Here is a 27,048-nt window from a genome sequence, read left to right on the forward strand (position 1 = left end):
TACGCAGATCAACTTTAATTGGGATGATTCAAGACCTATAAAGTTTTGGGGGACTGGAGAAATGAATATCCAGGTTAGACAGATAACAGAGGGGTTTAGGGTTTAGGGTACTTGTATTGCCTCATTAGCATGGGGAAGCATTTCAGGAAACTCAAGTACTGCCTGAACAGGTTTTTATCAGGAAAAAGGAAATTGATCCTATAATCTAACTGAGGCTACACGGCATTCTTCAGTTAAGGCTGAGGCATGTGTGTGGGCTTAGAATTTTCCAGATTAGGTCAGAGAAGGAGAAGCTCCACTAATAATTCTCCTATTATGTGCCAAGCCCCAAAAGGCTATCTGGTCAATGGTAGTTTTTGACCTTAATTATCAGAGTTTTCCTACAAATTGTAACCTAAATAACCTTTCATGTATTACAACTCATTGTAACTGAAATCAGCTTATAAGTAGAGGTACTTCTAGATACATTCTTTACCCCAGGAGTTCTCTTGGCTCTTCTGAAGGGTTGTGGCAGTCTAAATAGGTATGAACCCCATAGACTCTTGTGCTTGAATGCTTGGCCCATAGGAAATTGCACTTTTAGGAGAAGTGGCCTAGTTGGAGTAGGTGTGCCTGTGATGGAAGAAGTGTGTCATTATGGAAGTTGTCTCATATACTCAAGCTATGCCCAGAGTAGCACAGAGTCTCCTTCTGCTGTCTTCAGATGAAGATGTAGAACTCACAGCTCCTGCAGCACCATGTCAGCCTGCACACTGCCATGCTTCCTACCAGGATGATAATGGACTAAACCTCTGAAACTGTAAGCCAGCCCCAAACTAAATGTTTCCTTTATAAGAACAGCCACAGTCATGGTGTCTCTTCACAGCAATCAAACGCTGAGACAGGCGCCTATCTGCCAAATCTTTCCTTGGCCACTTTACCTGGCTCCGAGGTTTACTTTATCTTCTGAGGTTGGGTTTTGCAATGTAAATTTATGGACATATTATGTCTTTGTACTTTCTCTTTTCCAGTATTCCCTAAATAGCACATCTACTTTACTGATTTGTGACAATTTAGAAACATTTTTGTCGACCTTGTCACTTACTGTGGAATTGAACTTTTAAAAAGTGGCATCTTAAATGTTGTTAAAGGCCATTTGTAATCATTTATAAGCTACATATTTACAAACATAAGTCAGCCAAAATGTTTTTAGCTTTTTTATTTACACCAATATTATTGAATAAGAAACCATTTACCAGAGCCTCATGTTGATTTTGTTTACAGTTATTTTTCTTAACTGTCCCTCAAACATTGCTAAGTGTTTCATGGTGCTTACATCACATTGTCTATATTAAGTCCACAGAGACGATCCTGTATAAGGATCTGACAACTAAGAGACTATTTCCTAGAGACAGTTAAAATTCTCTAAAATCATATACTAACATAAGATAGATAATCCTGAAATCTAAATTAAGCTTTACATTAATTAAAAATAATGTATTAGACTTCGGTAATGGAAAGTAACTTATACATATTGGTTCAGCACAGGAAAAATCAAAATGCACTTCTGTCAGAGAGAGGGAGAGAGAAAGACAGAGAAAGAGACAGACAGACAGACATATAGACACACAGAGAACAGAAAGTATCCTTGCCATGTATCACATATGAGCAAAAGTCTTAATCTACAGACTATAGAGAGTGAATTGTGAACAGATTCTTTGTTTTCTCATGACTCCTTAGTAACAGCTAAAATGCCACTCTACACCAGAACTGAAACCCTGCTGCAGACCCCATTTCTTCTTTTTGAACAGAAACTATCTAATTGTCAAATTCTCTTATGTACTGTCCCTGCTTCTGTCAATTTGATCCAACTTCAGACTCTCTACAGTAGTTCTGGTTTATCCTTTCTGTATCACAATTTTTCAACTTAATCTTTTCTTGTTTGTTCCAAAATAACTAATTTTTAGACTTTATTTAAGAAGCTTCGGTAAGGTTTGTGTGGATTCTGACAGGACATGATAGACAGGAAGAAGAGGAGCAAGTTTTACGCTAAAACTACATCAACAAAGGGCTCAGAGAACAAAACACTGGGAACCATAATAGAGTAGGGAGGTGGTGTGATAGGTTTTGAGCTACAGGAACACTATGTGTCCTGGGTGTGAACAAGAGATTCCAGCTTCTGCATTTAAAAGAGAGTCTAAAAAGCCAATAGTACAAATAGTGATGCTAGTTAGAGGCTTACTGTGACAACCTAATCTTGATGAAGGAGATTCAGATGAGGATAATAATGAGGCCATGAAAATGGCTAGGTCCTAGATGTGCTCTGAGGACCATGTTTTTCTTCCACCGAAATAGTTCTTACCTTTCAAAAGAGTGGAAACTGAGAAGGGTTGCTGAGGGTGTGGGTAAATTGAAGTGTTGCTGGTGGGGATATAAAATGGTGTACTCACTTTTAAAAACAGCTTAATAGTTTAAAAATTAAACACAGTAATGCTGTATAATAAAACCATTACCCTCCTAGGCATATTCCCAGACACTGACAGAGAAGGGTAAACCAAAGCATATACCAATGTGCTTATCAAACACGAATAGAATCTCTCCAACTCCGTGACACTATCTCCTAGGTGGTCTAACTTTGTTTATTCCTGAAATACTCAGAATTAACATTGATAGTTTTTAGATGACTTTTTCTCTTCTTCAGAACGCCATTTTCCTGTATCTGTACTTCCTCTGTGTCTAGGAGTCCCCTGAACTGCACGACTTCCCTCGTCTGTTTTCTGTGGTGTTTCTCTCCAGGCCACATGTCACCTCTACTCTCAATTTGCTTTATTCTGCTTGAGCCGTTTCTTGCCCTTCTACAACAGTGTGAGAGTCCTGATTTTATTTTCATTTCTTTCATCTACTCTTTCGTTTCTGGCATAGTGTTATCTCTTGCTCTGTTTTTCCTCTTTTTTTTTTTTTTTTTTTTTTTTTTTTTTTTTTTTTTTTGAGCCTCTTCATTAGAAGAAACTTATTCTTTGCATTGTATTTGAAGCAATGAGAATTTGAGGCAAAGAGGTTATTTAAACCCTCTTCTTCGCATTTTCACTCATATTATTCTAGCTGTGGTAATTACTATATTTTACAAAACCCCAAAGGTGTTAATTTCAGGTAATATAGTCAAATTCATGTTTGTCCTATCTAAGATTGTAATACTGTCATTTTTCACTAAAAAGTAAAGGTTCCAAATTTCAGTTGTTTGAGGCACTTTCGGCTTATGGACTCTTTCAATTAAAAGATCGCAGTGGTGGATGGCTAATTTCTAACCCATCCAAGACCCATATCATTAGCCACCAGTTATAAAACACATAGCTGGTGGCTCTGCACCCTTGCATGTTGGTACCTGCTCCCATGTCTGATTTCTCTGTGCATTGTACAGAGACACGAGCACAAGCCAAGTGGATAAATGAAACTGCATTTCTGTGTATCTGACACCACCTCTTCTGCTCTTAGAGTCAGCCTATGGAGGGGAACAAAAGGAACAGCTGGAGAAGGTCTATCTGTCTATGGGACGTATGCTTCTATCTGGGCTGCCTTGTCTGGCCTCAGTGGGAGAGGTCTGGCAGGTGTTGAAGTGCTAGGGTGGGGGGATACACAGAGAGGAGAAGGGGTAGAGAATTATGGTAGGGGTTCACTGGGAGGCAGGCAGTGAGTGGGATGTAAAGTGAATAAGTCAAAAGTTAGATTAAGTTTTAAAAAAATTAAAGCTTGAAGAGAAAAAGAAAAATAAGTTTTTGCATGAGATCATTCAGACTGCCTCCAGGGGAGAAGTCCAGAGCTCAGATGATACTTGCTCTTCATACTTCAGTCTGTGCTACTGAATGAGTCTGGGGTTTGAGAAGTGAGAAGACTCCTAAACCCATATATGCTTTTAAGTTACTTTGCCTTTCATAATGACCCCCTTTCTTTTCCCCATTGCTTTTTCTTATTTTCTTGGGAAAATATATGTGTAACAAAATTATATAATATATTATAATATTATAAATTATGGGTTCTTCATATACAATAACATAAATATGTAATTAGAATGCATTGTCAGTTCTAAAGCAGTAACAACAGCTAAAGAACAGTCAAGAGGCTGAGAATCCAGTGCTGCTCGATATTTGAGGCTGGGTGTCTCAGTAATCAGAGGAGAACCATGATATCTGATTGTCACTGATGGTGACACCCCATAGCTACCCACTCCACAAAACAGGGTGTCTCCATGGTGCCAAATCTGGCACCAGAAGCCTGGAAGATTTCTTGGAGAGCCACAGGTCCCACATCCATGATGCAACATTGGGAATACTGATTTGTTCTGCTATTAGTGAAGGAGGGACCAGCAGCAGCAGCAATTAGTGGCAAGATGAAAGTTCAAGGGCTGAAAGTAATCTTCTTTCTGACATACTCTTTTTATCTGTGATACTACCAGAAGGTGACAAGAACAGTTTGGGTGGGTCCCCTCTCAATCAAAACAATCAGGACATTCTTCAGGTGAGGCTCTCTACTCAAGTGATTCTGATTTATGGCAAGTTGACATTAAATGAAAGATGTCAATCTAAATGGATCTGAAGGCCTCACATGAGATGGGTTCTGAATCAGCTTAAAAACACTAAACTGAAAGAAAGTACCTCAAGTGAGAGTGGAGATGATCAAAATACCCTGTGATCACATAGGAAATACTCAGAGTAAACAAAATGAAAACTAAACGAGCACTAGCCCATCTATAATGTGAGAATATTTACCCTGTGTTCATCACGGTGGAAGTGACTGTTTCAGAACTGGATTGCTACCATTCTTCCCTGTACAGACCCAGAACCAGAAACCATCACAGAAGAGTCTGGACCCAAGACTAGGAAACAAAGGATAATCTTATTCTGAAACATTCTTATGAACAAATGATGGAATTATATAAAAAGTATGGCTGTTGTCTTCTTTGTTCCTTCCTGTCAAGTGCTGAGAGCAATGTCTTCTTGTTTTCCTCTGCATGTGGCTGTCACATGCTCTGCGCATCTTTCTCTATTCAGAGTTCCAGAACAAACCAAAGTTTAGTTCAGTTTGTGATTATCCTAGTGGAAATGATCTCTTGACTGGTGTAGGTTCTATGCCCTTTAAACCCACTGACATGAGAGTGACCTGAAAACTGCCACTTTTGGGGAGAAACAATTGAGAATCAGCTGCTTTAGATGATCCATCTCTATGGTCTGTACAGAGAGGAAGATGTTCCATGTGAGTAGTTGTGTGCTGTTGACATAGGCATGGTGATGTCATTGGCCTTGAGGTAGAAGAAATTTCAAAGTCTTCCTCAGGAAACCAAGTCGGACTAGACACTGTATGCAGAAAATGTCCACAGAAATATCCTCCCCCAAGATGTTTAAGGCATAAAGACTTTTCCTCTACAGAGAGTGCTCCTCCAGATATTAGCTAAAGCTGTCTCCTTGATTTGGCTGCATACAATAAGCCCTGGCTCCTAGTTCATTTGTACACAATAACACCAGCTTTCAATTCTATTCTATATAATAACCATTAGATTTCTGGGTGTGTTTTTGTTTCCCCAGCAGATAGCCCAGTCTACCAAACCTCTGCTTCCTTCTGTGCTTGTAGATTCCTGAGCATGTATCTGTCCCTGCCCACCCAAGTCAGGTCTGTCCCTGAAGTTTGGGGGATGTAGCATTGGTTCATTCATACTTGTAAGGAGTTTGACATTGAGTATTAAGCCAAACAATTAACTATCAAAACTCAATATCCTTTGTATCTTCCATTTCCAGAAGATGAGTAAGAAAGGTTTGCTGACTGAGCAAGAAGGACACATAAACCTCCCCACATCTTGAAGATGTTGTTTCGGTACCTTGTTATCACTAATGAAGGGATTGGTAGAAAGCTGAGAAAGAGTTCTTTTCTTAGCCTTGTCATTTAGCAGCTGGGAAGGTTGTATGCATGGGAACATCTCTCAGTCTCTCTTTCATTTGAAAAATCAAGAATTTGAACAAATACTAAAGTGTATCATATTTATCTTCAAGTCCAAATATTTTATCATTCTTCTATATAAGATTGGGAAGCTTAAAATATGTATCATATTGACACATGTATTTGTGTCCTTTGTGGATCATAAACCAATTAAGGAACCCACAGGATAAGAAGCTACTATCAACGGAAATGGTTACATTAGTCAAAACAAAACAAACTTCTAGGCTTACATTTCAAATAAATGTTTTAAATTGAGAATGCCTTTTGGTGCAATTTAAAAAGAAACATAAACTGTAGTTGTTTTTCCCCTAAAAGTCTGTTTATTTCTTTTATAAGCTACACAAAAGTATTTAAGTGATCATGGGTGATAAATCATTTGCTCATAGTGTGTGGGCTTCAAACCATGAGATTCTTTTGAGAATCTGTAAGAAAAGGCTTCAAAGGCAGCAGCCCGAGCTACCAATTATAACAATGCTAACTTTAGTCAGATTTCGGTTTGTCCTCGTCTGCACAATGATGATACTGTCTAATTTGGACTTCCCAATGTAAGCATTGTTATGAAATCATCTGTAGTCCAAGATTGCTTAGAAATGGCAAAAAATAACCTTAATTCTTGCAAATCTGAACAACAATATGCAGCACTGAGAGAATAAAAAGTCCCTTGCATAACACAGAAGAGCAGGGCGCAGCCCAGTCTCCTTCAGTAGAAGAAGCCAGTCCTAAAAACAGTCTATTTTATCTAGGTGTACTTTAAAGGCTCTCTTGAATTCTCAGCGAATTTCATGAACAGTTCTGTTATAATCACAGCAGGAGGTCAGAGTGCAAAAGGTACTTAAAAGCAGGGGAGTTTCCATCACATTTATGACAATTTGACCTGTTCACTACACAGTCTGAATACCCCCAGGCCAAACTTTCTGAATTCAGAGCCTTGAAGGTGTTTGATTTTCAGATTAATGATGTTAGATTGGTACAGTCTCTCACAATATTCCAGAATACTATGATACCTGAAGCACTTTTTCCCTTTTAGATAAGGGACTTTAAATTTGCATTTCATTTTTCTGATTATTTTAACATTTAATTCAATACCAGAAAAACTCTATCTTAATGTTGTAAACCTCTTTTCTGCACATTCTAAGCAACTCAAGTCGTCCTGCTTCAGTAACAAGATTATCCTGGTCAATACTGTTCCGTACATGTACATCCAAACATGCATACACTCCCATAAAGAACTTCACTATCAATCACCAAAATAGCATTTCTTGATCTATTGTGTACAGTAAAATGATTCTCCTCTCTATGCTTTATGAATAACGTATTTTAATAACCACTGACTCAAGACTCTTACTCTATACACCTTAGTTTAACCCATCTTAAATGATTAGACCCCTTCTGTCTTTAGAACATGGACGATGTCATAGTTCCCTTCAGTTATTAACTTGACACACCTGGAAAAAGAAAACCTTGGTTGAAAAATTGCCTCTTCAGACTGGTATGAAGGCAAGTCTATGAGGGCATTGTCTTGATTGTGAGTTGATGTAGGCGGGCATAGAGCACTATTCAGTGGCACTATTCCTGTGTGGCTCTGAGCTGTAGAAGAAGAGTAGCTATACAGCTCATAGGAAGTAAGCCAGTAAACAGGCTTCCCTCAATGACAGCCTGTAATCTGTAAGCCAAACAAACCATTTCATTCCCAACACACTGTTGGTCAATGTTTCATCACAATAACAGAAAGCAAATTAGGATAGACACTAACTCAAGGATGGAGATATAGGACATAAATTGGATCTTAGAGAGTTGCAAACAGAACAAGGTTATAAAAGGTAAAATAGGCAGCCAGGATGAAGCCAGCAGGGTGAGCCATGCTGGTGAAGAAAGTTTTCATGATAAATCTCCCTTCTTGTGGTTGTTATGGAGAAGTCTTGTCTTCATATTTTTAACTATCAAGTGTCTCGCCTTTCTATCTGTATCTAATGCTATAAAATGACTTTCAGATTTGGGTTTTACTCAGTTAAAGCATCTCAAACAACTGTGCAGTATTTAACCATTGTTATTTCAACTGTTCTATTTCCTATAGCATTTCTTCTCTAAAACAGACTTTACAATTCTTCTAGAGATTATAGGTGGTGCTCAGAAGTATGTCCACCTAAATAAGTACACATCTTCTCAGTAAAAAGGATCCAAACTTTCACACCACAGACTGACATTTCAAGGGCTTTTGCCTAGTTATTGACATTAAAAGCAAGCAATAAATGAGCCACTGCTCTTACTGTCTTCCTGCTAAGTAGACTCTGGAAGCCACTGCAACAGGAGAGCGACTAGAGTAGCATCTTCAGATTACTCGGGTCTTTTTAAATCTTTCATTTCTTATTAGGCCATTCTGTGATTCTGTTCAAATACTTGCCTGGTTCTATGGTTCTAATGGTGGAGATTATATATTAGGGTGCAAAGCATATCACTTATAGAAGCAAAATACAACAAATGAGAAATAACCGGTCTTTAAACCCTACATTAGTTCTTTATTAATTTTCTTTATGTGTGAATTGGAAACATTAATGGAGATTATTTCTGTGGGAAAATAAAATCTGACTTTCTAAATTCTTTTGAGAGACTATGATAAAACACCCGAGACTGGGTGATTTGTAAAGAAATATGGTAGATCTGCTATCTAGTACTGTGTCAACTTGACACACACTAGAGTCATTTGGGAAAAAGAGCCTCAACTGAGAAATGCCATCCTTGGTTGGCTGATAGGTAAGTCTTTTGGACCTTTTCTTTATTACTTGTATTGCGAGAGAGCCCAGTTCCATGTGGGCCTTCCCTAGGTACCATTCCTAGAATGATGGTTCTGGACAGTTTAAGAAAGCAACCTGAACAAAACATTAAGAACAAGTCAGTAAACAACACTCTTCCATGGCTTTCATATGAATTCTTGCTTCTAGGTTCCTGCCTTGACTTCCTTCCATGACAGACTGTGGTGTACAAGTATAAATGAATAAAGCTCTTTCCTCCCCAAGTTGTTTTGATAATGGTGCTTTATCAAAACAACAAAATTTCCAGAAGTAGAAGACAGAAGGGCAGAAGAAATAACATCTTCTCCATTTAGCTCTTTTTATAACTGCTCTAATCTAAGAATTAGAGCACAGTCTTTTGGACAGAAAGTTCCACCTCCCAGTGCTGTCCCCCGAGAGAGCGTGTACTAAAATACAAATCTGGGAGGTGCATTCTGATTACCGCAGAAATTATATCTGGATACATTTGGATCTTTAAAGAGAATATAAAATGTAATTCCAAACCTAAATCAACCAAAAACACCTGATCTAAGCTGACTGACAGGAGAGGTAACGAAGAGAGCATAACCCATAGTACATTTGGCTTTCTAATTTATTGTAAGGATTTTGCTTTTACTGGGGTTCATTTTACAAATTTTGAGAAGGGTAAGATGTCTAACCTAACTCTAGTGTTAAAAGTGGCTAATGTTTAAAAGTACAGTGTAAAGGGCAGAAGTTAAGAAAGCCATCTATCTGATTGTTGCAATAATCCCACAATGATCAATGTTTTAACAGTCAACAAGCTTGTGAGTAGTTGCATTGCTGCTGTATTTTCAAAGAATGACTGCTGGCTAACATGAGAGAAGAGGTGTCAAGTGCCACTTGCAGGGTTTTTGACCCCAGTAACTAAAAAGATCAAGTAACCTTGGGTGGAGAGTGAAGAAACTAGATTTTAAGAAACATTAGAACCTCAGCTGGGAAATTTTCTTGTAATTCCAGAGGAGGAGATAGTAAGCAATTGAACAGGAATTTGGAGTTCAGGGAAACAGTCATGTTTGGAGTTACAGATGATGTGTCCATTAACATATAAGCAGTAGTATTTCAAACTGTGTTGCTAGATTAGATAGCCAGTAACACTGTCATTAAGAAACACTCTGTGGATGGAAACCCAAGACACTTGGCTATTATGGTGAGAGAGACGAATCACAGAGAAACCTGAGAGGCGACTGCACTAAGAACAAGAAGAAAAGAGCATGATGTGAGGCCAACCCTGCCTTTTTCTCCAATGCAGCTCTGCTTTCAGATCTTGGGTGCTCTATTTGATATCCTCTTCCCTGTATTTGGTTAAGAGTCTTTCCTAAGTGCCCCTATGTCAAAATGCCCTGAGTCTGTCATACTGTGTCACAGGAATCTTTACTGACTTATGTCTTCCTGTAAACCAGAAGCTTCTGTAAGTAAGGAAAAGCATTCCCAAAAATCACCCCTGTGCTTATCCCTGATAACTCCCAAACACCAGTGGTTGAACTTGATTAGTAACTGGCCTTTACTATCACAAGCACAGTATTACTGTGATAAAATGAGTCTGCCATAATTATTAAGAGCAATAATATATATATACATTTATTTCATTGAGTTTATTTTTCTTTATAATTTGACTTTCCCCAAAAATTAAGAAGAAAAGTACAGTTAATTTGCTAGGAAAAAAAAAAAAAACTACAAGATTTAAAAGTGATTCATCAGTATCTAAGGTCACTGAAATTGTATGAGTCAGATTTAAAATTCTATCAACTTTTTGTTAATATGCTATTCATAAGAAATATGGATCAAAACGGGTGACTAGTTTTACAAACAGCAGGACATCACTTACCGGAAAGTATAGGAGCAGAGAACCAAAGAGTATTGTTTCCAACAGGATGAGGCCAGATGCCCTGATGCTCTAAAAGACAAATTGAGAATGTCATTGTTAACTTAATTTCCAGGTAAAAGGGATTTATGCTAGTGTAACAATGCTTTATTCCTGAGAACAGCATTCTTCTTGGAGAAATTATGTGAATAAATAAAATCTAGCTCGTGGTCAGGTGCGTGAACAGCTGACAGATGAGGGGCATCTGATTATAAAGGGGTGACAGGCCTGAGAATGGCATTGGAGACTTCACATAATTTCATTCTCCACAACTTGAGATACTGAGTCATCTGAGAAGCCAAGAACAATACCTAGAAAATTCCTATAATGTGAGAAATTGTAACCAACACAAATCTTTTCTCTATTTCTAAGACATAAGCCACTAGTGCACTAAGCCATTTTATAGACATCTGCTGGATCACTTTGGATGGTTAAACAAAGTCTCAGTGTGTGAGCTGTATAAAGACCTATAATCTCAATGTTGTAATATAATCTCTATAACACAGCTTAGTTGTGTAAGCAATATGAATCATATTCATATAAAATGTTCCTCACCTTAAGTGCTGTTTATCCTACAAAGTCCAAAAGACTAAGTTTCTTGCAAGTAAACCTCCTAATATTTAGTTTCTAAGCATGAGTGTATAAGCCTTAGAACATCTTTTCAGAAATATTTTTATTGATTTTCTGTGAGTTTCACATCATGTACCCCAGTCCCAATCAGCTCCCCTTCCCCTCAGCTCCACCCTTCACACTTGCAAACTTCCCCCAAAATAAGAAACACACACAATCAAGAAAACAACAATACCAACAGAGCATAGACAACATCTCATTTTGGAAGTTATAATATATCACAGTGTGTCCTACACGATATTCCTCTGCCCACACAGCTTCACTTGCAAACGTTCAATGCAATGAGTCATCAGTCTGGTTCAAGGTCTCTGGTGTCTGTGACACTATCAATTCTCATCTGGATTCCTCCCAGTTATCCTGCTGTCGCCCACTGCCATGGAGATCCTGCAGCTTTGGAACAGCAGGACTGGCCCTTTCATGCATCCCAGCCTTGTGCAGATGATATAGAGTTCAGAGCCCTTGGACCTGGGTCTAGGTGATGGCAGAGGTGGTCAGCCCAAAGGTTCCTCCTTATCTGCATCGCTGTGGGCAGTTCTCCAGCACTGCTCTGGTTAGGCCACTCAGTTCCACCATCAGAGGGACTCCGGGCTGCCTCTCCTGCTCTCATGCCCTCGAGGCTGGCTCAACTGCATCCATATTTCCAGAACCAGCTCCCCTGTGCCTCCCAGTCAAGGTTCTGGTCCCACTCTTCAAGATGCTGCAACCAGTGAGGGGCTGGGACAGCTCTCCTGCACTCACAACCCCGTGGTTGGCTCGTCCACGCCTTTAGCATTAGGGCCAGCTGCACTGTGCTGCCCAGGTGAGGTGCAGGGCCGACTCCTCTGAAAGCCACAGCCAGTGACGGGGCACGTCTAGAACGTCTGCTTTCATACCTTCAAAGCCAGTTTTCCTGATTCCTGCAGGTGGCAAGGTATTACCCCGTACCCATGCTACCTCATGGCAGACAAATGGCAGGCACAGCTTTCTTTCCCTCGCTCTCATCCTCAAGACTGGCTCAGCTTCACCCTCATCAGCAGGACTGGCTCTGATGTGCTATCGGGGGTCTGCTCTACTATCAGCTGCAGCTGGTAAGGGGCAGGCAGAGCATCACCTCTATGCCCATGACACCCCATGGCAAGGCAAACAGCCGGCTCAGCTCTCCCACACTCAAGCCTGGCAGGGCTCACCCATATCACTGCCCTGAGAGACAGGTCTACTGTCTTCCTGGGCAAGGTGTAGGGTCTGCTCTCTCTCATTTTCATCCTCAGGGCTGACTCACTCCCATCACCAGGGTCAGCTCTGATGTGCTGTCAAGGCAAAGTTCACGGTCTACTCTCCCAAGCGCATGGCAGAACTAGATCCTTCAACTCAGCCAGAGGTGAAAAATGGGACTAGCTCTCCGGAGTGCCATACCCAGTGAGGAGTAAGACCAATTATGCATAACCCTTAGACAACCAGGTGGTCCCCAGGTGGTCCCCAGTGGCTGCCCCACTACTGTGTTCTCTAGTAGTAATATGAACCAGGGACACTGACACTGAACATTGCTACTGCATAACCATGGACATAGAGACGGCCCTGGGCAGCATCTCAGGCTGGGACCACCCTGTGGCCCCAGGTGGCAGGGCTGGCCACTCACAACAGTCTATTGCTCTTCACCCTTGAGTCTCCAGTCCCCTCTCTCTCCATGATACCCAAGCTGCTACACCTCTCTCCCAACTGACCACCACACACTTGCACATTGTGGTGGCTCCAGCTGCAGGCTGGACATGCTTGTTCTCTATCTTCAGTGCACAAGCTGTATGTCAGAGAGCAGGTGTCTGTCCCACTTGTGTTGTGCACTGGAGGGCAGTTCTGTGGGTGGCAAGGGTGGAAGTCCAGTACGTCCTCCTATTCTGCACTGCCTGGACTTGATTTTATTTGATTTGTATGAGTCCTAGGCATAAAAGAGATTTGGCCACCAAGCCAGGTATCAAGCTAGAATGAAAGAAGGCCTGCCAACGGTTCTGCCCCTGACCAAAACCAACAACAACACCAAGGTGTCTCTTTGCCCACTAGAAGGGAGCGTGGCAATTTCTTTAAACAATCTGCAAAATAGCAAAGTAAGATTGAAGCAAGAAATAAAATACTAAGTCAATTTCAGCTTATAACAATAAATTTGGGTTTAATGAGCTAAAGTGTCAAGACAGTCACTCAGGAATCACTGTTTTATTATATTTAATTTAAAACATGCATGCACATTACCTGCATGCAGATGTCTTACATATCAGGAAGTTACGTGAAGCAAGAAGATTAATTTTGCAACCACAAAAGTATGCTAGGCATCCAAACTATGACAGAAAGGTGTGTTCTTTTGAAAGTGATCTAAAACCTGGAGAGCGGGGAAAAGAAAATTCAAATTCCTCTTCTAAACCCTCCATTGTGTCAGCCACACAGAACTGTGCTATTTCATCCTTCTAATGAACACATACATAGAGTTTCAGAATGGTGGACAGAAATGAGCATTTGAGTGGCTTTTCCTCATTTCTCTCTCTGTGGTGCTGAGAATGGAGCCCTAGGCCTACATTTGCCAGGCAGTCTTTGTACCCCCGTAACATCTTCCGCCTCTATGTGGCTTTTCGCTATGAATCATTGTTTTACCTAGTAGATGTTTTGATAAAAAGGAAATTTCTATGAGCAGTATTTGAGTGTAGGCTAATAACATTTCTAAAACAGAAATTTACATTTGCGAAGCATACCTACTTATAGATGCTTTTATAGATTATAGTCTAATTATTTAATGTGACGCTAAGACTCAGACTCCAAACCATTATGTAAAGCTTCTTATAAAATTGTCTGTTCAATGTTGACAAAGTAACAGAAAAAGGAACTGGAGAGAACAGCAAAAAATAAACAATAGGCTTCACAGTTGTTTCCCTTACTGTGAATTCTTAAATAGCTATTTCAGTAGGCAACAGTGAATTTCAATGGCCTTACCCATAAAAATTGGTATTTTAACCTTATTAAACTCAGTACGTTTTAAACATAAAGTTGATAAAATGGCTAGCATTAGACTTGGGTCACATAACTGTATATCTAGTTTTTAAGGTATATAGCAGTCCATAGTTGATAAATTTGAAAACTCTAGTTATATTTTGATGGCAACAATATTTTTTAGGTTTGAAATGGAAAATGACTATGGAAGAGACTGGAGAGATAGCACAGTTGTTAAGAGCATATACTGTTCTTGCAGGGGACTTGGGTTTGAGTCCCAGTGACCATGTCAAGCAGTTCACAATCATCTATAGTTCTACCTCTAAGAGGTCTGTCACCTTTTCTGGACTCTAGGGACATCTGCAGTTATGTGAACACACACACACACACACACACACACACACACGTGCACATATGTATGTATAAAATTTTAAAACAATACACAAACTGTAATAAAAAAGTAAAGTTCAAAATTACACCAGAGGATCCAAGAGCGCAGTGATAGGGAACCCAGAAGTCCTTCGTTCAGTATGTGATGATGATGTGGTGTGGGGGACTTCTTCCTTTCTCAATGCCTTCTGATTATTTTATGAGCACTGAACTGTATGTCTGTCTTTCAGCCATTATAAAACAGTATGATAGTAGCAGTCAGGTGTGTTTGTGTGTATTTAAACAACTCCCTTTTTCCTTACACTTTACATCCGAGATGCATGTATCTCTTTGCTTAGCCTCCATTCTGACTAAGCAGTGAAACCTAGAATTCCAGTTCAAACAAGTTCCTAGAATTGGAACTCAGACAAGTGGCTCCATCTTCAACTGGAAAATATAGCCTAAATATGCATGTTTTCTATTCAAAATATCTACTTTATTTGGTCTCAGGGGGAGAGGATATTCCTAGCCCTGCAGAGATTTGATGTGTCAGGGTGGGGGACACCTGGGGTAGGTTCCACCTCTCAGACGAGAATAGGAGAGGAATGGATGGAAGACTGGGGACCAGGTGGGAAGGCAGTGGTCAGGTTGTAAAGTGATTAAATAAATTAATGAAAAAATATCCTGTGCTAGATCTGGCTTCAAACTCAAATAGAATGAGCCAAACACAAGAAGTGGTTCCTCGGGGTAAAGAGGCATTGCATGTGATCTAAAATATCCTATCACCTTCGCCATTGCCTTGCTGGTACTAAAACTTATAAATGTAAAAATCCGTGCTTTACATGTGGTACCAAGGATTCATATACAATTACTATGAGCAATTCACTGGTTAAGTGGAAGAGACATGAGAGAAGAGATGCTAGGTGCTGGAAGAGAAAAACTGAACCATGACAACTGATGACAGAGACAATAAATAAGGTCACAGGGGACAAGGACAACATTCACCTTCTGAGCAGTTTGCTTGAGATAAAAGTAGTGGGATAGATCTAATTTTAACTAGAGTTATGAAACAGGAAATGCAGTGTAAAGAATACACCTTTGAAAGATAGTCAGCAATATATGGCATGATGCTATTTATATAAAACACCTAGCCAGCACACATGTGCACTTACATACAAAAAGGTTCAGATTCGTAGGTGTGTACAAGCCGTGACTCACGGGCTGTGCATAGGCCAGGATAGCTCTGAATGCAGCCCATCACACAGTGGATAACAATGCCACATCGCCATTGGTCCAGAGGATTCATTCTAACCTGACAGCAAAGATGGTATTTGGAGGTAAGAGAACTTATCTAGAAATATTTCTTTTCATTTAAGGGGATACAGTCAGCAACTTCTGAATCATAAGCTTTTTAGTAATTAAAGAAAAACTAAAGTCTATTATCTCAGTCCTTATAAAATTCTATGATTATGAGCTACAATCTGCAAATTGTTTAAATAGAACCCTTTTGATAACTAATATTAATAAGCATGATTGTAAAACGCTGAATGGGGCTTATTAACCTTCTTCCATTCTCACCATGGATTTGTTTTCCAGTTCTCAAACCCTCAAATATAAATCATGAAAACTAAATGACAACTTTGAACCTGTAGATAAAAGAAAATGATATTCTACTAATTCTATCAAATTCCGTTAAAACCAGCTTCCAACTCCGATCATCCTAGTATGCAAAGTGTAGAGGCACATGACCCAATGCTTGCAGTTTTCAGAGGCAGATTTATCCTTATACAACACCCCCAAGGATGCCCAAGCCATTAGAGTGATAGAAGAACAGGAATGCTGAAGGTCGTGTTTTAAAAATAATTTAAAAGGCTTGTTATTATTTCCCTGGCTCCATGGGACTAACTCGATTTCATTTCATATTTTAAAGTTTTAGCCTCTAGGGAAATAACACACATTTTGCTAACACAATGTAGCTATTTCTGATAATTGCCAATCTCTTTAACCTTGCAATATTTAAACTTTCCTTATATTACAAAAGAAACCTCTGAGAAAGAAAATGTTTTTAAATAGCTCAATTTCACGATCTATGAGTAAACTCTGAGGTAACAATAGAATTATATATTCCAAAGGATGAATCAGAATGGGACTTGGAGAGAAACTAATAACCCACAAATCTCTCATTTATGATGTGACTTAGATACAGAACAGACTCGTGAGCTGACCTTTTCTTCTAACTCTTCTGTTTCTATAGCCACAGTTGAAAGACTTCCTTTCAGTGACACTTGAGGAGCATTTGACACAATGGTGTCAATAAGTCTCCAGTACGATGTGAAGGCAATACTTAACACTGGCAATTTGGAGGAAGTTATTGTTTAATAAGCTTATATTTTATAAATGGGCGAAAATAGACTGCCCTGCTTGAGAAAACTCGGAAAGTTCAATTATAGTAAGAATCTCTGCAATAAAATGCTGAAATCTCAACAAATGCAGAGATACTTGTAATAAATTTAATCTGTTAAAATCAACTTTCTCTTTCAGAAAAAAAAAATCAGCAATAAAAAGGGTAAAAAAACAGAATGAGAACTAAGAAAGATACTCCAGAAGTAAAACATGGGTAATTCAGAGAAATCTAAGTGTTGTAGACAGGTGTCATATCTAATTAGTTTGGAATGACAACATTGGTTGTTTATTGGCTTTGTGACACTAAGCCAGATGTTTAACTTCTGAGTTTGGATCATATGACATGATCGCTTCTGGTGAAATTAAAACTTACTTTTAAAAAATTTATCTGAAAGTACACAATATACACTTAGTTTAATAACATTTAAAACACCAAAGTACACTAAATGAAGAGTAAAAAAATAAATTCTCTCTTCTTCAGAGAAGGGGAGAAGGGAAGCAGGAAGGGCTGGGGGGTGGCAGGGCACAGGAAGGTAAGGGTCTGTGACTGAGATGTAAAAGTGAATGAATAAATTAATGGAAAAAGTAAATTATTTTCATACTCAATGAAGCTAGAAATTGTGGGCCCCACATTATCAATCCTGATTTACTACCTATTTCTGGGCAGAAACTTTTTGCAGGCATTATTATTTTGTAGAGTTAACTGAGATGTTTAACAATTCGCTTTGCTGTGTTTCAAATCAAGTCAACATTTCGAGTGTGCTCCAAGCACATCTGATTGTTGCAGAGAAGCAGAACCCAGATGCGAGGGGGTGAACATGCTGACTAATCTTCAAGTCTAACCCTAACCTTCGAGCTTCTGGCAAAGCCAGCCACTGGTGTCTGATAAAACCCAAGTCAGGTTTCTCGTGGCTGTCCCTCTTTCTTGCTAAGATGTTGCCTGAATGTGTTTCTCAACTAAGGACTATGTCTTAAACATACTCACTGGCAAGCCTTTAGCTACAACTCTGTGGTCTATTTGTAATCTTCCATCTCCTACCATCCTTGTTTTGAAATTACTAAACATAGTAACATATTTCATGAAATTGAGATAAATTCTTAACATGGCCAGGAAGCAGACAGGAGTGAAATTAAGGCTGAACACAAGGCCATATTTCTTCAGATAGCTTCTTGTACATCCTTAAGAAAGAAGATACAAAAATCCCCAAAATACACTTACTGTGAGTTTAGTTTTATGTGTTTCATTAAATGCCACTGAGATGAATGAATACTTTTATAAATAAAAAGTAGATTGTTGAAACAACAAATTATTCCTTTAAAAAATATATTTTTTTCTGAGTGAGATTCAAGCATTCTCTAATGGCCCCTCTTTCTTACTTAGTTTCTTTGGGTCCGTGGATTAAAGTACGGTTATTCTGTACTCTATGACTAATATCCACTTGCATGGGAGTACATACCTAATGCATGTCTTTCAGGATACGGGTTATCTCACTCAGGATGATCTTTTATGGTTCCATTCATTTGCCTGCACATTTAATGGTGTCTGTGTTTTTAATAGATGAATGGGACTTCATTGTGTAGATGTACCACATTCTATTTATGGATTCTTCAGTGAGGGGCATCTAGGTTGTTTCTAGTTCCAGGCCATTATAAACAAAGCTGTTATGAACATATGTGAACAATGTCTTTGTGTTATGGTGGGAAACTATAACCAATTTTCTGGGAAACTGTCAAAGTGATTTCCAAAGTGTCTGTACAAGTTTGCACTCCCACCAACAATGGAGGAGTGTCTCCCTTGCCAGTATGTGCTCTCATTTGAGCTTTGGGTCTTAACCATTCTTATGGCTGTAAGATGGATGCTTGACACTCACTTAGAAGGGGAAATAAAATAAATACTGGAGGTGAATGGAACAAGGGAATTGGGTTGGAGAGGGGGTGAGCAGGGAGACTGTGGAGAGAGAATGGGACAGGGATTATGTGTGGGGAAGGAGCAGAAGGGGCCTAGGAGAAAGAACAGAAATTAATAGGAAGCATCTCTGGAACAAGCCAGAGACCTGGAGCAGTGGAGGATCCCTGGAGTCTGTGGTGGTGATGCTAGCTGAGACTCCTAGCAGCTAGGGTTATGAAGGCTGAAGTTGACACCTCCTGTAGCCAGGCAGAACTTTCAGAAGATAGAGGGGGACATCAATCCACTCACAAAATCTGCAACCTAAAATTTATCCTACCTACAGGATGCTCAGGGATAAAGATGGAGCAGAGACTGAGGTATTGGTCAACCAATGACTGACTTGACTTGAGACCCATCTCATAAAAGAGAGCCAACCTTTGACACCATGAATGATACTCTGTTGTGTGTGCAGACAGGAACCTAGCATATCAGTGTCCTGGGAGGCTCCATCCAGCAGCTGATAGAAACAGTTGCAGAGATCCACAGGCAAACATTAGGCAGAGTTACAGGAACCTTGTTGGAGAGGTGGGAATAAGATTAAAAGAGGCAGAAAAGTCAAGGAGACCACAAAACCTACAGTCAACTAACCTGAGCCCATGGGGGCTCACAGGGACTAAATCAACAAACAATGAGCATGAACAGGGGGGACCTAGGCCCCCTACAATTTGTGGAAGATGTGCAGCTTGGTCTTCATGTGGGTCCCTAATAATTGGAGCCGGGGCTGCCTCTGACTCTGGTGCCTGCCTTGTCTGGCCTCAGCGGGAGAAGATGTACTTAGTTCTGCTGTATCTTGATGTGCCAAAGTAGGTTGGTACCCATGGCAGACTTTAACTTCTCTGAGGGAAAAAGGTGGGGATAAGAGGGAAAGGGCTTTTGAGAGAGGAAATGGGAGGAGATAGAAGAGGGGGCTGCAGTTGGGACATAAACTGAATAAATAAACTAATGAAGAAAATATCCCAATGAAAACCGAATTAAAATATAAAAAGATTATAAAATCCTCAAAAAATGCATTAAGACACAAACTGATTTTGGAAAATATTATTTCTTGCTCTATTGAGATGAAATCTGTTTATACTCAGTTTGATATCTACTTTTAAAGACATAAATTTACTTTCTATTAGAAAAGTCAAGAGATTTCACAAATTTTTGCTTAATTTAACTTGATCAGCAAGCAGCAAAATATCTAAGTAACAAATATTGATTTCTATTTAATCTAGTGTAGGGCCATACCACCGTGAACACACCAATTTCAGTGATTTCTGTTTAATCTCACAGTATATTGTTTTGAAATTTACTGTGTTTAGAATTTTGTTAAGGTACTGTTTTCAAATGTTAATGTGCACAAATCATCAGCAGTTGATTGGACAGTAGTCATCAGCGGGAAGTAAACTTGAATTTGGGGTAGAACTTGTCAGAACTGCTAAGTTTGTCTCACACCCAGTCTTTTGCAGCACACAGAAGTGTGTGCAGTGTCTGGAACAATGGGGTGGGAAAATGTGCATTGTTTCCTTGACATTGGGAAGAATGCTTCTTATTTAATATATGTAATGCATGGAACACGTTTTTTTTTTTTTTTTATTCTGACAAGACATTTACAAATAAATCAATAGAAATATGATGACTATTTTGATGGAAAAAAAACAAAAAATGGTTTCATGAGATGGAATAGATGATCTTTACCTACAAGAAGAACCAAGCACTGGAGAAACTTAAGAACAGTCATTGTGATTTTGCAGCTGACTGGTGAGCCACAAAAATATTGTGGTAATGGGTATGGGGAGCCCAATATACTTCTACTGCAAAGAGAATGAAGACAGGAATTTAAAACACAGTTCTAAAAAGAGTTTACATATTTCTGATGGTAGCAAGTTGGATTCTGACTTACCTCACACTTTGGAGCATTACGAACAAAATGAGCATTATATAATTTGTTTGTCCCTCTAAATAGGAACAAAAAACTTGAAGATGTTTGCCAAAAGACTAGATAAAAAGTAGTATGGAATAAAAACTAGTAAATTATTGGTCAATTAATTATCTATGTCTTCTTTACATTTTTCATGTAAATTTCAACCACTTCTTTCATTTAATTCTTCTATACCCATCCTTATGCCTTTCAGCAAACTTTGTGATTAAATAATTATCTTGGTATTTTACAATTTTATATCTTACTTCATGAATGTGGCTCAGGAAAGATTTCAAATAATTAATTCATAAGATTTAAGTGGATAATAAGTGCTAACCCTTACATACAAAATTCAAAAAGGTCATACTAGCTGATAGATGTTTTAATTGGTTTCTTTCTTCTCTGTGATGGATAATTTTCTTTAAGATACACTGTTTAATGCATTAGGATCTGAGTATGAATACAAAAGACACAACTGAAATTATTGAGTATATATAAAACTTTGATGATAGAGAGATTTAACAGTAGAGAATTATTTAATTAATATTATGAAACAAACAAAAAAAGTATCCAAAAATTCAACCAGTGTAATAAATTCTTAAGACATACTTATTATATTGGATATTTTCTGTATTTACATTTCAAATGTTATCACCTTTCTTTCCCACTCCCATAACCCTCTTCCTCCCCTTGCTTCCATGAAGGTGCTCTCTCTCCCAAATACCCTCTCCCACCTCAGGGCCTTGGCATTCCCCTACACAGGGAAAGCAAGACTTCATTGGACCAAAGGTCTCTTTTCCCATTGATGTCATAAAAATGTTATCCTCTGCTACATATGCAACTGGAGCCATGGGTCTCTCCAGTTGTACTCATTGGTTGGTGTTTTAATCCCTGAAAACTCTGGAGGAATTGGTTCATTGATAATATTGTTCTTCCCATTCGGTTGTAAACCATTTCAGCTCCTTCAGTCCTTTCTCTGGATCCTCCATTGGGGTTCCTCACTCAGTCTGATGGTTAGCTGCAAGCATCATGTCACATAAGTATGACTCTGGCAGAGCCTCTGAAGAGCCAGCCATATCAGGCTCCTGCCAGTAAGCACATCTTGACATCAGCAGTAGTGACTGGGTTTGGTGGCGGTGTATGAAATAGATCCCCAGAGGAGGTAGTCTCTGAATGAACTTTTCTTCAATCCCTGCTCCTCGATTTGTCCCTGTATTTCCTCCCATTTGTGTTTTGTTCTCCCTTCTAAGAAGGACTGAGGTATCCACATTCTGCCCTTCCTTCTCTTTGTGCTTCAAAAGATCTATGAATTGTTTCTTGGTTATCCTGAACTTTTTTAAGTATCTGCTTATCAGTGAGTGCATACCATTCTTTTGTGACTGGGTTACCTCACTCAGGATGACAACCCCTAGTTCCATCCACTTGCTTAGGAATTTCATGAAGTCATTATTTGTAATACCTGAGTAGTACTCCCTTGTATAAATGTACAACAATTTCTGAATCCATTCCTCTGTTGAAGAACATCTGGGTTCTTTCCAACTTCTGAATAGTATAAGTAAGGCTGTGGTGAACATGGTGGAGCATGTGTTCTTGTTATATGCTGAAGTGTCTTTTTGGTATATGCCCAGGAATGGTAAGGCTGGGTCCTCAGATAGTAAGTACTATGTCTAATTTTCTGAGGAACTGACAAACTGATTTCCAGAGTGGTTGTACCCTTGCAGTCCTACCAGCAATGGAGGAATATTCTTTCTCTACATCCTTGCCAGAATCTGTTGTCACCTGAATTTTTGATCTTAGCTATTCTGACTGGTATGAGAAGGAATTCTCATGGTTGTTTTGATTTGCATTACTCTGATGACTAAGGATGTTGAACATTTTTAAAGGTGCTTCTCAGCCATGAGATATTTCTCAGTTGAGAATTCTTTGTTTAGCTCTGTACCCCATTTTAATAGGGTTATTTTATTCTCTGGTGTCTAACTTCTTGAGTTCTTTGTATAAATTGAATATTGGTTCTCTATCAGATGTAGTATTTGTAAAAATCTTTTCCAAATCTGTTAGTTGCCATTTTATCCTACTTAAAGTGTCCTTTGCCTTACAGAAGCTTTGGAATTTTCAGAGGTCTCATTTATTGATTCTTGAATTCTTGAATAAGCCATTGGAAATTTCTGTTCATGAAATTTTTTTCTATGCCTATGTGTTCTCAGCCTTTCCCCACTTTCTGTTCTATTATATTCAGTGTACCTGGTTTTATGTGGAGTTTTTTGATCCTCTTGGACTTGAGCTTTGTACAAGGAGGTAAGAATGGATCGATTTGCAGTCTTTTGCATGCTGATTATCAGTTGAACTAACACCATTTGTTGAAGAGCCTATACTTTTTCTGTTGAATGTTCTTAGCTCCTTTGTCAAAGATCAAGTGACCATAGGTGTGTCGGTTCATTTCTGGGTATTCAATTTTATTACATTAATCCTTAGGTTTGGTCTTTTCATTGTATCCTTGATTTCCTGGATGTTTTGGATTAGAATATTTTTTTCTATGACTGTTGTGCCAATGTTTCTATAGTATCTTCTGCCCCTGCTATTCTCTCTTTCATCTCTTGTATTCTGTTAGTGATGCTTGTGACTAAGACTCCTGATCTCTTTCCTAGGTTTTCTATCTCCAGAGTTGTTTCCTTTTGTGATTTCTTTATTGTTTCTATTTTTGTTTTAAGAACCTGGGTGGTTTTGTTCAATTCCTTCCCCTGTTTGATTACGTTTTCCTGTAGCTCTTTAAGTGATTTTTGTGCTTCCTCTGAAATTAAGGGCTTCTACTTATTTACCTGTGTTCTCCTGATTTTCCAGTATTTCTTTAAGGGAGTTATTCATGTGCTTCTCAAAGTCCTCCATCATCAACATAGGTATGGTTTTAAGTCCAAATCTTGTTTTTCTGGTGTGTTGCGATATCCACTACTTGCTGTGGCAGGAGAACTGGGTTCTGATGCTGCCAGGTTGTCTTGTTTCTCTTGCTTATGTTCCTGTGCTTGTGTCTTGCCATCTTGTTATCTGTGATGCTTGTTGATCTTGTTGTCTCTGACTGAAGCTTGTCTCTCCTGAGTGCCTGTGGACCTGTGGACCTGTGGACCTGTGGGCTCAGGATGAAGATTGCTCCTGGGTGTTTAGTTCTCTGTGGGCAGGCTGTGAGTCCTGATGGCAGTGGGCCAGTTCTGGCTCTGGGCATAGAGGGAGGCTGGAACAGTCTGTTCCCAAGCAGCACTGCAAAACCTGCACTCGGAGAGTCCCTGGTGGGCTCTCCCCAGAAAGTTAGTGGAGAGAGAGTGGGGACTCACCCACAGGCTCAGGTGGGAGAGTGCTTCTGAGTCTCCTCTCAGACCTACTATCTTTAAATATCAATGAGTTAAACTGGTGTTCTAGAAGCTTGAAGCTTTTTAACATGTGCCAAACCAATTGCTTAAAATATATATCTTCAGCCACAACTGCTTTCTGAATCTCTAAATTTATATTCAATCACCTTTCTGGAGGCACCTCATATTCAAGAAGTCAAAAACTTATTTTCCAACCGTGCTTGTATTCAAATTCTGTTTCATGATTCATGACAAATAGTCATTTTTACCAATTCAATAATACAATATTTTATTGAAGTGTGTCTCAAACATACACTTATAGATTTTAAATAAAATGAATTGGCTTTATTAAAGAAATCCATTCATACATTTATTTGTTTTTTTTAAACGACTTTATTTTGCAAAACAAAGATAAATGTACAGATTTTAAACATTTTTTGCTTAAAATTATGCATTTTTGTCAGTACTGTTTTTTCAGACATTAAAATAAATTTTACATGAAACCATGTGAATATGTTTTTTAGTCAGTACTTGATTTTTTTCAAGGGCTTGACAGTATGCATTGAAAACGTACTAGTTACAATAAGCGTAAAGTACATGCAAAACAAAATGCAACATGGAAATAGTCAAAGTCTTCTTGTTTTGTGAATATATATATATTTTTTGTTTTCTTTATTTCTTGGACTTCATACAGTCTGTGAGTTGTTTCTGGGGGAGTGCAAGCCTCTGGGGTTAGCATCCCACTATCAGTGACTGCATATTATGTCTGTTCTTTTGTGACTGGGTTATCTCACTCAGGATGATCTTCTCTAGATGCAGCCATTTTCTTAAGAATTTGGTTAAGTCATTGTTTCTGGTGGCTGAGTAGTATTCCATTGTGTATATGTACCACAATTTTTGTATCCATTCGTCTTCTGAAGGACATCTGGGTTCCTTCCAGCTTCTGGCTATTATAAATAGAGCCGCTATGAACATTGTGGTGCATATATCTTTGTTGTGTATTAAAGTGTCTCTGGGGTATATGCCCAGAAGTGGAATAGCTGGGTCTTCAGGTAGTACACATTTATTTGTTTTAAGAATCCTCCATTTTTTTTCTGGCCAATTTTTTCACTAAATGCATGATCAACTTAATAAAATGATAACACTGAATTGCTACATGCAAGCTGACTCAAAATTAAAAGAAACTTTTTAGCCAAAGTGGTAAGAAGAGGAGGAGGTGAAAACAGAGGAAGAAGAAGAAAGAGAAGTAAGGTAGATAGGATAAACAAGTATCAGTTCCCATCTGATCTAACATATCACCTTTTTTCCTTTACAGAGATAAAAGTGGATGAATTTGCTGGAGAGATGAAGATAAAACAGGACTCAGCAAAGCCGAAGCCACAGCTCTGCCCCTTGCATATGCTTCCCACTGAATTACTGTACTCATCTTTCTCAGCTCCACCACAATTAAGAGAAACACCCGTCTTTTCTGACATGTCAACACAGTCTGCTTCTTCAAGAGAGACATGTATATATCAGAAAAGTTCTATTGCTCTTCTAATCCCCTATGTTCAATTTCTGTCCTACCTTAATTTTGCATGCTCATTCTAAGTGATTAAAAACATTATAGCCTGTAATTAAAGGGTGAATGTTGGTAATGAATTAGTAGTTATCCTTCCAATGTTAGAAGGCAAAATAAATGATATTTAAAATACAGAGGTAAAGGTCTTTGATTTCTACTTTAATCAATCAATTTTCTTTCTTTCTCTCTCTCCCTTCCTTCCTTCCATCCTTCCTTCCTTCCTTCCTTCCTTCCTTCCTTCCTTCCTTCCTCCCTTCCTCATTAGACTATTCTATTTGCTTTGTGCTTTGAGATAGTCTCTCTTTGTAGCCTAAACTGGCTTCAAATTCACCATCATCTTAGCTCTACTTCCTTAGTATCAAAATTGCTGCTGTGAACACACCTATCGCAAAGTTCTTTAAGTTTTGCAGAACGAGATTAGTAGAATGGATCTTCTTGATCCAAAATTATTTTCCCTGATGCTAGTCCTACATGGAAGTTACCCAATGTGTCTATATTTAATCAGAAAGTAAGATAGTATCTTCCCTCTTTTGTACTAATGGTATTTTTTTTAATCCTGAGATGGGTTTGTATCATGTATCTCAGACTAGTAGAGCTTGAAATCTTTTATATAGGCCACCCAAGCACTAGTAGTGCAAAGGTATACCATCGTGTTTGATTTCAAGATCAATTTTAAGAAACAAATGTTTCTATTTCAGAAGGAATTTTTTTTTCTTTTCAGCTTTTACTGTGAATTTTATAAGTAATAAATTCATTACAGTTCAGACTATAAGACCAAAATAAAAATAACATTTTTATTTTTATAATATATGTACTTTTTAAATTAAAAAGTGCATTCTTATAGTATATGTTATATATACATATATATATATATATATTGACACTAACTTATAGAAAAAGAATAAAAAACAATTCCAATTGCAAAAACATAAAAATAATAAAATACTTATAAGCAATAACCAAGAGTTGGTGAAAGAGCCAGACATTGAATACCATTAAACATTGAAAAAAGAAATTTTAAATCACATACATGAATCTGGATGCTCATGATTAAAAATATTAACACTATTAACATCTATACCACTTAAGGCCATACATGGACTCAGTGCATTCTCCACCAAAATATAAAGGACATCCTTTTTTCACAGAAATTGAGAAGTTCTAAAAGTCATATGGAATTACAAAAGGATATTAATAGTAAAAAGCAACCATAAGCAAAAATAAGGAGTCAGTGTCATCATAATCTTTACTCCCAAACACAGTAAAAAGCTCTGTCACTCTAATCATCATGTTTCAGACAGATGAATGGACA

General features: G+C 38.5%; 1 protein-coding gene across 1 annotated transcript in view; it reads right to left on the reverse strand.

Moving 5' to 3' along the window:
• Positions 1-27,048, reverse strand: part of GPR158 (G protein-coupled receptor 158) — a gene marked incomplete at both ends in the record, with an annotated part of 357,084 nt that overhangs the window by 106,697 nt on the left and 223,339 nt on the right. Inside the window, one exon of the mRNA XM_080917650.1 lies at positions 10,600-10,668. Coding sequence (XP_080773776.1) covers positions 10,600-10,668 — 69 coding nt within the window. The remainder of the gene's footprint in view (positions 1-10,599; positions 10,669-27,048) is intronic.

Source organism: Micromys minutus (genome assembly GCF_963924665.1).
Source record: "Micromys minutus genome assembly, chromosome: 6".
Classification (NCBI taxonomy): Eukaryota; Metazoa; Chordata; class Mammalia; order Rodentia; family Muridae; genus Micromys; species Micromys minutus.